The sequence below is a fragment of the Apaloderma vittatum genome, unplaced genomic scaffold, assembly GCF_000703405.1.
Source record: "Apaloderma vittatum isolate BGI_N311 unplaced genomic scaffold, ASM70340v1 scaffold6145, whole genome shotgun sequence".
Taxonomy (NCBI): Eukaryota; Metazoa; Chordata; class Aves; order Trogoniformes; family Trogonidae; genus Apaloderma; species Apaloderma vittatum.
Window position 1 is genome coordinate 62408 of NW_009717541.1, and position 13174 is coordinate 75581.

At 50.6% G+C, this 13174-nt stretch overlaps 1 protein-coding gene across 1 annotated transcript in view; it reads left to right on the plus strand.

Moving 5' to 3' along the window:
- Positions 1-10476, plus strand: part of CLIP2 (CAP-GLY domain containing linker protein 2) — a gene marked incomplete at its 3' end in the record, with an annotated part of 57698 nt that extends 47222 nt beyond the window's left edge. The window contains exons 10-16 of the mRNA XM_009869925.1: positions 633-690; positions 1890-1973; positions 2388-2544; positions 3060-3219; positions 3807-3992; positions 7422-7484; positions 10402-10476. Coding sequence (XP_009868227.1) covers positions 633-690; positions 1890-1973; positions 2388-2544; positions 3060-3219; positions 3807-3992; positions 7422-7484; positions 10402-10476 — 783 coding nt within the window. The remainder of the gene's footprint in view (positions 1-632; positions 691-1889; positions 1974-2387; positions 2545-3059; positions 3220-3806; positions 3993-7421; positions 7485-10401) is intronic.
- Positions 10477-13174: the final 2698 nt, after the last annotated feature.

The window sequence follows — 13174 nt, forward strand, 5'->3', positions numbered from 1 at the left end:
GGAGGTCCCCCCCGTGATGGGAAGCTCAGCTGTGAGCTCTGCGGTGCCTGGCTTTGCATCACAGTATAGACAAAAGAGGATGGATCCTCTATACAGACCAGCATGTGCTTTTTATTATTTTTATTAATGTTATTCCTTCCCTAATAATTATTATTTTACCAGTGTCCTATTACTGTTCTTATAACTTTGGGCGCAGTTAGATCCTTTGTAAGTTGAAGAGCTTGTTGCCTGATAGGTCCCAAGCTGAATGCGAGCGTTTGCACCCGAATATTCTTCATGATTGACCACAGGAGACTGGTCCAGAGGAGCGCGGCTCTGCCATCGTGCTGCACAAACTGAATGGGTGAAAGCTGGAACCAGAGCTTGCGGGGAAAAACCCAATCTTCTTTCCCTCGGGGGTGAATCTTACGGTTGTGCTCCACTGCCTGTGGCATGGGGGAACTCTCCGATGGTACCAGTCACCTGCAGTGTAGTACCCAGCTCTAGACGTGACTCCTCAAAAGAAAGGATGTAAAACATCCTGACTCGGGTACCGGGTACACTTCTGCTTCCGAGGGGCTTTGTGACTGCTAACTTGGCTTCGATTGGGTAAAGGGCTGTTTTACATTTCATTTACATCTCATTTATTTCAGATGATTGAAACTAATGATATTTCAGAAGAAAAGATAAAGATGAAGCAGACTATGGAAGGTATGGAATTGTATTGTTTTTGCTTGGAACACCCTGTTTTTGTGACTTGTGTGCCTTCCCTTCCTCTGACTTTCTGCTTCTGCAGGGATGGCTGTGTGGAAGGGGCTTAGGAAGCTGTTTCATCTCTCAGATTTTGCTGAATGGCATTTGTTGTCTGGGGGTTTTTTGATTATTTTTTTTTTCTCCTTCAAATCTGGCGGATCGTACTCCAGAATGGAGGTTTTTACTTGCGTTACTCACCGTGCAGGTGATGCAGGTTGGCGACAGGTCTGGGGAATGGGACGCACTTCCGTCCCATCACTGGTTTTTACATCGGGTAAAATCCAGATGTTAAGCGTAATTTGTTCACGGGAGAGGGCTGCCCATGGTGGATATTAATATGAATGGCTTAAAATAACGGGGGTTACTTTTTTATTAAGCTCGCTATAAATCAAATCCATCCTTTTAACAAAACGTAGAATCTGCACACCCAGGAAATTTGTATAAAGCAGCTTTGAAACTGAATTGCCCTCAGCCTCCCTCCTCCCAGAGAGGGAAAGCTATAACCCCTCGTCCGAGCAATGCCAGAGCTGGCAAGGTGGCACCTGGATGGCTCTGGGTGCCCTCCCTCATTGCTGTGCGTGGCCTGTACGCTTTTGGGTCTCTGTGAAGGGGTTTTGGGCTGCTCCGAGACACGTAAGGTGTTTCCACATCGCATCTTCCCTTGCTCATTACCAAGAGACTTACTTCTTCATTCTTCCTTAGGGTTGGCTTATTTTATTATGTTTTTTAAAGCGGAAAATACTGCCAGCATAGATCACAAAGGTGTTCTCCAAAGAATTAACTTGTCACTTTTCTTTTCAAATGGCATTTGGCTTATGGTGGCAGCGCTTTTTCTCATTCGTTTTTCTCTGAGGAGTCTGTTCTCTGCAAAGCTCCTGTTAAAAAGTCCTGTTGAGGATGTTGCTTCCCCACCCACGCCTGCTTATGGTTACTTTCTTAAACCTGTGGCCTCCCAGCTGTGTATTCTGCCCCTTGATGCCTGGATGATGGTGAGAGGCAGTGAGAAACACCCAGTATCTGTCTCCTGCCACTTTGCTGCCGATGGAGGGTACCAAAATCTCACCCCAAGCCCATGCCACGTGGTCGATACCTTCCTGATTTGCACAAAGCAATTTTCAAGCTTCTAATCTTCATCTTGTCTTTTCGTTCTCCTGCAGACCTCCAAGACAAGCTGAGTAAAAGAGACAAAGAAGTGTCATCGCTGGTGTCCCAGACTGAAACTCTAAGGGCCCAAGTAAGTGGTAAGTTCCCCTAATCCAGCGCTGGTGGGAACTGGGTGTTTCCCTGCTCGTCCTTTGTACTGGTGTGGAACAAGGGCCCAGGTCCTGAAGGGGCTGGTGTAAAACACGACACTGCCCGTCTTTTAAGGGATATCGTTGGTAAGACTTTGTTTGGGAGTTTCGGTGTGTTTTCGGGAGTTGAACACAAGAACACTGCAGGAGAGATTTGTATCCTGGAAGGGAGGGTTTGGGCTACTGAATGTCAAAAAGGCAGAAGTAAACAGAGCTGGGTGTGTTGTTTCTGAGATCTGCCCTGAAACAGGGCCAGATACAGAGCTGGCCAGGTCTGTGCTGCTGGGAGTGGGAACTGGGAAAAGGCAAAAAGCAAAAAGACTAAGTGACCTTTCTTCCCCCTGCATCCTCTGCTTTTCGTAGCTTTGGAAAATAAATGCAAAACAGCAGAAAAGAAGGCCGATTCGGTGTTAAAAGAAAAGAAGAGGCTGGAAGGTGAACTGGAAGCCTTGACCAAGAAAACACATGATGCTTCTGGGCAACTGGTCCTCATTAGCCAGGAGCTGCTCAAGAAGGAAAGGTCAGTCTGCAGGTCTAAAGGACAGAGCTGGAGACACAGGGCTCTCCATGTGTTTGTGTTCGTTCAGGTGCTGTAGTTCACCACCAAAAGAAATCCAGAGGTTGGATTGTTGACGTGCAGCCGCCACCTTTCTCTAAAGAGCAGGATGCTCATGTGGGAACTTGGTTAAGATGAGGAATAAGTGAATTATCAAAGGGACTGCTCATTCACTACTTGCCAGGAGCTGCAAGACAGCTCAGTGCCCATGTAGACGCTGAGTGAAGTCAGCTACAAGCCAGCTAGGCTGGCTGCTGCCCTGCTCCCCAGTGCAGTGCCCTGCGCCGGTCCCAGTCACTTTAAAGCTGGCACAGTGCGAAGGACAGGAGATCTGAAGCCCCCAAAGTGATGGGGGTTGGGTCAGGTTTGCTCACTGGCCTTTCTTTGGATCTGTAGCAAAGGTGAGAGGGAGCACAGCGGGACTCCGGTGGTGAGTGGGCTCTGGAAATGTCTTCACCTTTTCATGCTGCTTCTTCCAGGAGCCTGAACGAGCTGAGAGTGCTGTTACTGGAGGCGAACCGGCACTCGCCTGGGCCGGAGCGGGACCTAAGCCGGGAAGTGCACAAAGCTGAGTGGCGGCTGAAAGAACAGAAGCTCAAAGATGACATCAAGGGGCTGCGAGAGAAACTAGTTGTGCTGGTGAGGGCACCAAAACACCTCCTGGCCTTGACCCGAGGGTTCTGTGGTGCTCGCAAGGCGGGTCCTAGCCCTTCATCCGTGCTTCAAGGCGTCATATTTTCTTTTGTGCTACTGAGCACCTGATGGGAATTTTCCTTGACAGCACCTGCGTGCTGTGGTCTGGCTTAGCAGCACCTCGTTTAGCAGCAAAAATGTCCCTATGTCCTCCAGTGTTCTGTTCCCAGAGGCTTTAGATCCATGGCTAAATAAGGCTAAAATTTGTGGGAGAAACTACAGGTTGGTCAGCTATGTCACATTGTTTTACACGTTCTCTGATCTAGGAATACGCAACGTCCTCTGATGACTGTGTACTTCAGTGTCCTCCAGTGGTGGAAATGTGAATAATTTATTTGAACTCTGCTGGGAGCAAATTGGCGCTGCTGCTGCTGGTTGCACTTGATCCGGTTCCTTCAGAGTTGTGCTCTGACCCCATCTACTGTTGAAATCAAAACACAGTTACACGAGTTACTGTGCATTTCTACTTTGCTTAGTTTCTGTAGTTACCAGTGTTAATCTAACATGCTCCTGTTTTCCCTTTGCTGTGTAAGGATAAGGAAAAATCAGTAACGGATCAGCGGCGATACTCCCTGATCGACCCCTCGTCAGAGTCGGAAGTGATCCGGCTGCAGCACCGGCTCGTCAGCACGGAGGACGTCCTGCGCAACGCGCTAGAGCAGGGCCACCAGATGGAAAAGCTCATGGAAGCCATGAGGCTCTCCTCCGAGAAGACACAGGTAGAGCTCTGGCAGTCGCTGCCTGGGTTGCTCGTCTGTCCTGAGCGATCTCCTGGGATCTCGTCGTATGCTGCGGGGGGTGATGCCATCAGCTGGGTCCCTTCCTCTCTGCTGGAAGCAGACTTTGTTCTGTCACACGAAGCTTAAAACTAAGCCTTGCTAGTTGGTAATTACGGTTGCTAAATGTGGTATTTCGGGGAAGGCTGCAGTGTGAGTAATGTTCTTTGTGTACAATGACATGTGGCTGTGTATCCTTGTGATGTGGACACTTCATAATACGAAAGTGGAGGGTTTCTGCCACCCCTGTTCTTTGAGAGATTTATTTCCTTGCAGTCCATAAGCAGGAATTTTGGAGGTGACCCTGAGGAAAATGTTTTCCATTTCTCTTACTAGCTCCTGGAGGCATCTCTGTGTCTGATGTGGGTTTGCTGATGGACCATGAATGTTCCCATTCCAGTTATTGTTTTCCCAACTTCCTCTGTTCTTTCTTTATTTTCTTCAAGCAAAAGCAAAACTGCTTCTGTTGATTGTCTTGCATCCTTCTTTGTGAAATGGAAGGCTGCAACAACTTGACTCCAACCAACCCTGTCACCAACCCTGGAGGTGTTTAAAAAAAAAGTAGATCTAGCACTTGAGGCTATGGTGTAGTGGTTAGATATGCTGGGATGAAGGTTGGACTAGATGATCTTCAGAGGTCCCTTCCAACCCCTAATGTTCTGTGATTCTGTGATTCCTCATGCTTGTGGTGTCTAAGCCCTGACTGATTCCTCCTGTGAAGTGACCTGCTCCTTGTGCCAGGCTTTGTGCTTCGTGTCCTTTATTGCTCTTGTAGCTGTATTTTCTCTTGTGTCCTCAATCAGGTCATGGCTTTCAGAGCCCGGTTGCACCAGTGCTCCTCTCATACTTACTCATTTAAATTCTTAGCTGAAAAATGTCGTTCTTGCAGTAATGAGCTACAATTCACATTCAAACAGACACCTTAGGGCAGTACAGAACAAGCCACTAGACACAGAGAACGGGCAGAGAGCTTGTTTTCCCTGATGCAGGTTATCTGGGAGGTATCAAGTCTTCTCTTCCCGTGACACCCTGTCTCCTGCACAGTTTGCAGATCCACCAAATGGCTGTGTGCGTCGCGGGGAGGCAGTCAGGAGGAGGGTGTGCGGTAAGAATTGCAGCCCTGAAAGCTGCTGGCTCAGCTGAGCATCTGCGTGTTGCAGACAAGGCTCCCTCTATCCCGCAGTGCAGCGGCAGCAGCCGTCTGCCAGCGCCAGCCAGGACAGCTGTAGCAGTGATGACAAGTTTGTGGCAGTCCAAGCCGTACTGTAATCCTGTCAGTACCTCCAGAGTGACTTTAGCTTCTGCTGTAATTGCTACGTGTCAAACGAAGATGCCTCATGACAGCCTCGTCTGTTGGAAGTTATGGGAGGGGTGGGGAAAGTTATTCTCCGTATGCTTTAATGCTGAGTCCCTTGAGAAAAGGAAATCTTCCCTTTCGCATTCCTGTCTCCAGAGGTGGTGCAGGTGGTAATTATTTCTTCCCCAACTGCGGAAAATAACCGATCTTAGATGAATTGAGTTGGAATGGACCTTATGAGGTCAGCTAATCTGTCCCTGCTATTACTTTGATACTTTCATGCTTAGAGAAATCTTAGAGATACGACAAGGTAGTGTTATGCCTTCAACTACAAACCGTGATACTAAGAGACAGACAGAGGATTATTGCGCGAAGCTGGGCTTCAAACTTCTATCAATGTCAGCTTTTTAAAGTGTCTGGTTACAAGGAAGTCTGGATCAAAGCTCCCTAGTTTTCGGTGTGATATCTGTTCATCCTTCCCCTTACGAAGGGGAGTTGTTAACTGGGGGTTTTCAGGATGAGCCTGGGGACATTGCTGCCCTAAGGAGATCCTGGTTGGTAGGTGGGGTTCTTCCCCAGAAGCCACGTTTCCCCTGTAGCCCATTCTGCTCCATCTTCTGACCTCCTCCCATCTCCTCTCCAGCAGCAGCAGCTGTTGCCCCCGGATCTGCCTTGGCATCGCTCTCCCTTTGTCTGTGGAGCCTTCGCTTCACAACACACTCGAGAAGGAAATCTCTAATTACCACAAGCTGCTGCCACTCGTAGTCGGCCTCGATACTCGCAGCCCTTGAAGCGCGTGGCTGGCCTTGCTGTTCGACAAGGAGATGCAGGAGCTGGGGGAGCACAATGGCACCATGTCTTCACCTCCTCGTCGAGTAATTGCTGTTTCCATGCCTGCAGCTGCAGAGTATTTGTCCTGTAATAGAGGAAGAGTATCTTTGCCTTCTCCTTGTCTTGGGAGACCCTGATCTCGCAGCTTTGCGGGAAGTGACAGGGATTTGGTGCTCAGGCCTTTTGGGGAATTTGCGGTGATTGCTCTGGGAGCTTTTTTATTTAATTTCAAGCAAATTGCACCACTTTGTTCCTTATCATGACCACGTACTGAGACCAAATTCCAAACCTAATTCCTGGTAGCTGATGGCTGCTTAGGACGAGGACTGGATCTGTGGCAGCCAGGGGGTAGAGGTGATTGCCTTGTGGGTGCAGACCCCAAGGCCAAGTCACTGCTGCAGCCCTGTTCTTGCCATCCACTGAGGTGAGATTCAGTGCCTGGCAGACAACTCAGGCTCTCAGAGCAGAGCTCAGCTTGAATCTCTGCCTGATTTTTGTATCCAAATTAATCCTCTGTCCCATTGGGTTGCTGATGCATCTTCATGGTAGGAATGGAAGCTGGGTAGCCAGGACTCATCTAATGATGGGTTTTAAACCTTGCAGTCTTGTCTCCCCGTAACGTCTGGTTTTGCTGCCATCAGCAATTCACCTACTACTGTGAATCTGATTACCAGGACCCAAGCAGCTGACACCTGGCATGCTGTGACTTCAGGCTGCAGCTTTCTTCTCTTATTTGTGCTGGTTGTGCTGTCATTTCGAAGCTGAAGGGCTCCACATTATCCCTACTGAAGAAACATTATAAATGTTTAAAAGTTCTTGTGCTTTCTAAAGATAGAACAGCCTGTCCTGGCTGCCAGACTCGTCCCCAGAGATGAGAAATGGGAAAATGTCCCTTTGCTGCTCGGATGCTGGCTGTGCTGTGTTTTGCAGCTAATGCTGCCCGTGGCTCAGGGTTTGTTTATCAGGATGTAAGAGTCCGAAGTGAAGAGCAGGTCTCTGTCCGTAAGGAACTCGGGGGATGCTTAGTAGCTGGGAAAGGTGTGGTCTGGCGTGTGAGTTGGGCAGGGGTGCAGAGGGCAGGAAGCTTCTTGCCAAAAGTGGGGTGGGATTTTTGCATTCTCCTTGCCTTGCGTGTAGTGGGCTGATAAGGAAGGAGGTGAAAGTCTTGCCCGATTTCGGCGCTTATAGGCAAAACCACTGGACTCTGTGTCGCTCTTCAGTAAGTGTTGTCTGTTCTCTTGCAGACTGTTGGAAATTCTGGGTCTTCTAACGGGATTCACCAGCAGGATAAATCCCACAAGCAAGAGGTGAGTGATAGGCAGAATGTTTAAAAACAGTGACTGTGTTTTGTGGTTTCTGGCCTGCTGTGCTGGGGACAGCTCTTGGACGGAGGCCATTCTGCCAGCAGGGCTTGACTGTGCCGTTCCCCCAGCAAAAGCAAGGGACTTGGCACAACTCCAGTTCCCAAGTGTGGTGGGGACCTCACCTTTACCGTTAAAAGCCCCTGAAGCCATGAGGAAGGGGCGAGGTGGACACAGAGGTGCAGTGGGTGAGGAGAAGCAGTAGGAAGGGACTTCCCCCTCGCTCTCCTGGGTCGGTGCCTGTGTGACTCTTCTCCTGGCAGCCCCAGCAAGAACCTGCCTGGTCTCAGTTCTCTGCTGTCCCCTTTACATGGGTGACGTTTGTGGCATGTGCTGTCTTGGTCTCCCATGGTTTTCATGAGGTAGGGCAGGCCTCAGAGTTCACCACCTCACCGGCAGGGTGGCCAGCCTGAGGAAGAGGCAGTGTGACACACTGGGCAGAGCAGTGGGTCGGGACGTGGCGGGCCTGGTGGCATTCCACTCCATGCCTCAGTTTCCTTTTCCAGACAAATACCTCTGGGCTTGTCCTTGTTTTGCCTAACAAGGTCTCTTTTCTTCCAGGAGAAGCTCTGATAGAGAAGAGGTGAAGAGGATCATTTCACGCCAGTTTCAGCTCCTGTGCACAGTCAGGAAAAACGATCCCACATCTGGCTTTAGCACCTCCAAAAGACCAGACACAGTATTTTCACTTTAAAGCAGGACAATGTTTATAATATACTAACTGATGTAATCAGGACAATCCTGGAGTCCAGTTTTCCAAGACAGCCATTATTCCAAGAGGGAGCAGAAAGATCTTTCTGGGTTTGGTTTCTTACTTGTATTGGTTTTGACTGTGGAATTTGTATTGCTTGAGCTGCCCTTGTCCCACCAGCTGACATGATCTGGATGGCAGCTGCCCCAAACAGTAGCCGAAGTGCCAGCGAGTCCCAGTAACCCCACAGGAGCTGCAAGGGGATTTGCCTGTGGTAGTCAACTCCAACGCGCCTGCCCAGGGGCTGCACGCTTTCCCACACGGTCTGTCCCTTCCCTTCCACCCACCCTGGTGTCCTGAAGACCTGCACAAGCGAGTGAAACCTGCTGAGCTGACTGTTCATGCTGGCACGCGTAGGCTGAGGAAGGCTGGGTGTGGGGACACGTTTCCCTCCTCGCCTTGTAGAAGACGTCGCTGTTCTAGAGCGCAGAGGCTGCACTTAGTGCTTGTGTCATAGCATGTCATGGGAAATAGTCCAGTTCCACAGGGATATTTATTCCCTTTCTCACCCACTGCTGTTTGAGGAAGGAGCTGTGGTGCCTCTGAGTTTGCGGGCAGGCACACCTCACTTGGGTGATGTTGGCCTCTCTTCCTGCAGAGAGATGGCTGAGCAGCCTGCCCTGGGCTACAGCCCGGCTGCCCACCCTGCCCTCCTCACTCGTGTGAGTTTTACTGGGTCTTCTATGAGCTCCATAGGCAGCTGGACCCCAACATCACCACCTGATTGCTCCACGCTGGCTGTAGTCAGTGTGGGACGGATGCCTTGGAGCAGGAGTCGTCCCAAGAGTGGAGCCCACACAGCTCTTGTGTCCATACGGAGCGGTTGCAGGCCCAGGCAAGGGCCTTGTGTCTTCTCCTGAAGGTTTTACTCTGTAACTTTGCAGCAAAGCTCCCCGAGGATATCAGGGTACAGGAAGGGGACGATATGCTCTTGAAGAGTTGGAGTTCACTGCTCGGTACCACAGGGAAGAGTCACAGCAATATTTTAGCAGCTCTCCCTTAGTTAGCGCCCGACTCCTTCAGTCTGCAAAAGCTCTTGTGTTATGATGGGGCATCTCTGAAAGAGGATGAGGCAGAAGAGGCCACTAAGAGAGGAGCTCGGAGCCGGGCCACAGGCAGACGAATATCACAGTGTGTCATCCTCATTGCTTTTTGCCCTGATTTCCTACAAAGTCATGTTGCTTTTTCTTAGCGGGTTGCCAGACTCCTACTTCCCTGAAGGATAGGCAGCCAGAAATGACCTGGGAAAGACCTGGGCTTCACGGTGGTGATTCTGCTGTGAGGAGGACATTGCTGGAGCTGGGCCACAGTACAGTACTGGCCCCTGCTCACCTGGTGCAGGATTGGTGCATCTCCCTCCATTCAACAGGAGGAAGGGAGAGGAAGGTGACTTCAGGGCAGTAAAACAGGACAGAAATCACAGCTTAAACCTGGTGCATGGCTGGGGGAGGCAGAGCTCAGGATCTAACTGGCCGGAAATAATTCAAGTGAGATCCTATCCTGTCTTGTAGAAGTGTTTCATCAGCACTTACTAATCACCGGGAAGATTGCCACATCTCTGCCAGCTCGGGAACTTTCCCAAGGGATCGTAGGGGTGGTCTCCAAAATCCTCCTGGTTGGTGTATTCATCTCCTAAGTGATTTAGGAAAATCCCAGAGGGAGCGTTTGTTGGTTACAGCCCGTAACAGTGAAGCTGCTGTTTTAAAGAATTTAGGGCCGGTGTTTCCCCAAGTGCTGCCGTTGGCTGGTTGGTCTCTGAAGTCATGTCTGCAGCTCCCGCTGGCTCAGGCAGAGCTGACGGAGTGCTTCTCTCAGTGCTGCCTGTCTCCAAGCCCAGGGCCTCCAGGCATCTGCAGGTGGGAGAGCCCATCCTGTTTTGTAGCTTATTTTCCCTGATAGATCTTCTAGTGGCTTGTGACCAGCTGCCTTCATCTACAGGAGAAAGATTCCTGCAGGTCCCCCCTGCCGTGCTGAACCTTTGGCTCTGCACAGGGCGGGATCCCTCAGGAGTGGTTGTGGGGACCGTGCGTTTGGTTCCATTACTGAGATCTGAAGGTGTCAGGGTGGCAGTGGTGCAGGCTGGAGGGGTCTCTGGCTCCTGTCTCCTCCCAGGGACCATCCCCTGTGAGCAGCTCAGACCTGGGGCTCTTCCCGGTCAGTTTGGGTGACGGCACAGAACAGCAGCAGGTGAGTAAGCCAGGTTTAAAGTCGGCGCTGATGGTCTCTCTGTAAAGCTGTGCCGGTCCCTGAGGATCAGCCAGGAGCTGGTGGCACCTCTTAACTTTCTGCAGAGGCTGCGTGGACTTCATGTTGCAGGGCTGTGCCGAAATGGGCAGCAAGGCGAAGCCAGGTCCCCTGTGCCCCATCCCCTTGGGGTGCAGGTCTGCGGGAGCCGCTCCCCGAAGAGGACCCACTACAGTGTCAACAGGACTTGCTGTCACGTGTGTCATCAGGGTTTCAGCTCAGCCCTGTAACAAGTGGCCAGGAGGGGCTTTGGACACCGGCTGTGCCCTCTCTCTCCAAAACTGGCCCAGGCTTCTCGAGGGCACTCGCCTCTGAGGTTGTGAGAGACCAAACCAGGGACAAGCTTGGAAAGGACAAAGAGGAGATTCCTCAGCCCCTCTATTTATTTGTAAGTTTAAGTGCTATTTTTGCCTGTGTGATGGTGTGTAAGGTACTTTACGATATTTGGTCTTACTGGCTTGATTCTTTTTGGGGAGAGATTTCCAAGGGCATTGGAGCAGGGGCGCACCCATCTCCTGTCGTGGGACAGGGGCTGGTTCTGTCTGTGCCTTCACTCCCACTTCGACTTCAGCCTCGCTCTTGCCTCGATTCCCCGGAGCTGGTAGGAGAACGGCACGTTCTCCGTGGCCCCTCTCCCAGCTTGCCCCTGCCGGGCCAGTTTTGCATCTGGAGCCAAGTCCTGAACACGGGGCGGGCGGGGAGCCGGAGGCAGTGAACAGTGGCGCCGAAGGAAGGGAAGGGCTGGCACCCACGTCCTGCTCGTCACCCCAAAGGTTAGTGACGCTTTTCTGCTGAAAGCTGAGACGTTACCCAATGGAAACAAAAAAAGAAAAAATTCTTTTGAAATGGAAGACTGCTCCATGTTTTCAGTGATTTCTTCTCTAACCCTCTAGACCAAAGGGAAAAGGCTTGGTCGGTGATTTGGGCTTTATCCCTCCTGCAGCATCCAGGGAGCTGGAGCGAGGAGCAGCGCGGCGACGGGTGCAAAATCGCCCCTGGAGGCTTTGCAGCTCTTGCCTTTCCCCAGCCACCAGCGATTCCTCTGGCTTGCGGTAGAGATGCATGAGGGTTTCATGAAAACAAAACAATGCAAACGACACTCTAAAAGTCTTAATGAAAATTCCAGTGCTCTGTTGTTCAGCAGCTTTAGCAGCTCAACACTATCTTGTAGGGAGTTATTAATACACTAAGATCCTATAGGCCTCATGTAAGTTACCAGAATAAAGCCGATACTAGGTGTATAAATGGATGATAACCTTTTACCCGTACAGTATGTATGACAATTTTGTAGCTTAGTCATTTTTTGGCTATCAGATTTTGTTAGTACGATATAAAAAAAAAAAAAAAGACAAAAAAAAAGAAGAAAAAGGTTTGACTGCTAATGTCTATTTTGTTATTTGATTCATTTTATTTCTTCCTCTGTACAAAAGCTGTACAAATCTCAGTCTGTGTAACTACTACAGATATGTATTCATGTACCATCCACCCCTGTCCTGGCTTGCTGGTGCGGTGAGCTCATAACTAAACAATAAAATCTGTGGCTGAAGTCGGGCGCCCCACGGCTGCTGGAGGGGTGTGAGGGGTGGTTTGCAGGGCAAGACTGAAGCTCTGGGGGGTGACGGGGAGGCTGCCGGGGTCCGTGTGGGTCTGGGGGAGCCAGAGGGGCCCAGCCCAGCCCCTCTTCCCACCACGTTCCCCCGTGGATGCCCTGAGCAGGCTGAGGCTGTGCTGACCCCCATTGGGTTGCCCTGACCCCCATGGGGCAGGACTGGGGGAGTTTAGTTCAGGGCTTGGTGCTTTTTTCACAATACAGCCCCTCGTGGTTGAGAATTTCCTTGACTGCCTGGGGTCTGTGCCCTGGCTCTGCAGCACCTGGTGAAGCAACGAAACGTCCATCTCCTCCCGTGCTTTTCTGCGCCATGATCCTTTACAGAAAAGCAGGGATTTCCCAGTGTCAGCAGCTGTCTTTCTTAAAGAAAAAAAAAAACAACTCAAAAAACTGGAATGCTTTTTGCCTTCCTTCCTGGCTTTTTTCTTTTCCTGCTCTTAAAGTTCTCCACTGCCAGGATTACCCGAAAGTTTTAAACTCTTCCGGAAGAGCTGGTGAGGTTTGCAGGCGATGGGTTGATTCCAGAGCAAGGCACCAAGGAAATGACGGGTGACTGACTGTAACACCGTGGCAACGGGCCCTGCAGCCTTATTCCAGAGCTGTAACGTGGTCTGTACAGTGTGGCCCAGGGTATCCTGCTATTTTATTTTTTCAAGGTGCGTAGAGACTTGCTGTCAAAACAAATAACTTGAGACTCTGTCTCTTCATCATCTCCCTGGCCCTGTGCACTGCAGGGTCCCAGCATCCCCTGAAACAGCTGAGCAAGAACCGCGGGTGCCTGGGTCACTGTGGTGCTTATTTCTAAGGTGGGTGCTCATCGCATCTGCTGCTTCACTGCCTTCCAGCGTCTGGAAGGGGAATAATTGATTTGAACTTTGCTTGGGAGAAGTCTGCAGACACAGGAAGGTCCATTAGGCTCTGCCTGATCTGCTGAAGTTGTCTCTGAAGGCTCCTGCTGCTGCCAGGTCACCGAGCAAGCCCAGTTCTGCAGCCGACACTCCTGGAGGGAGACATACCCAGGAAAAGGCAGGT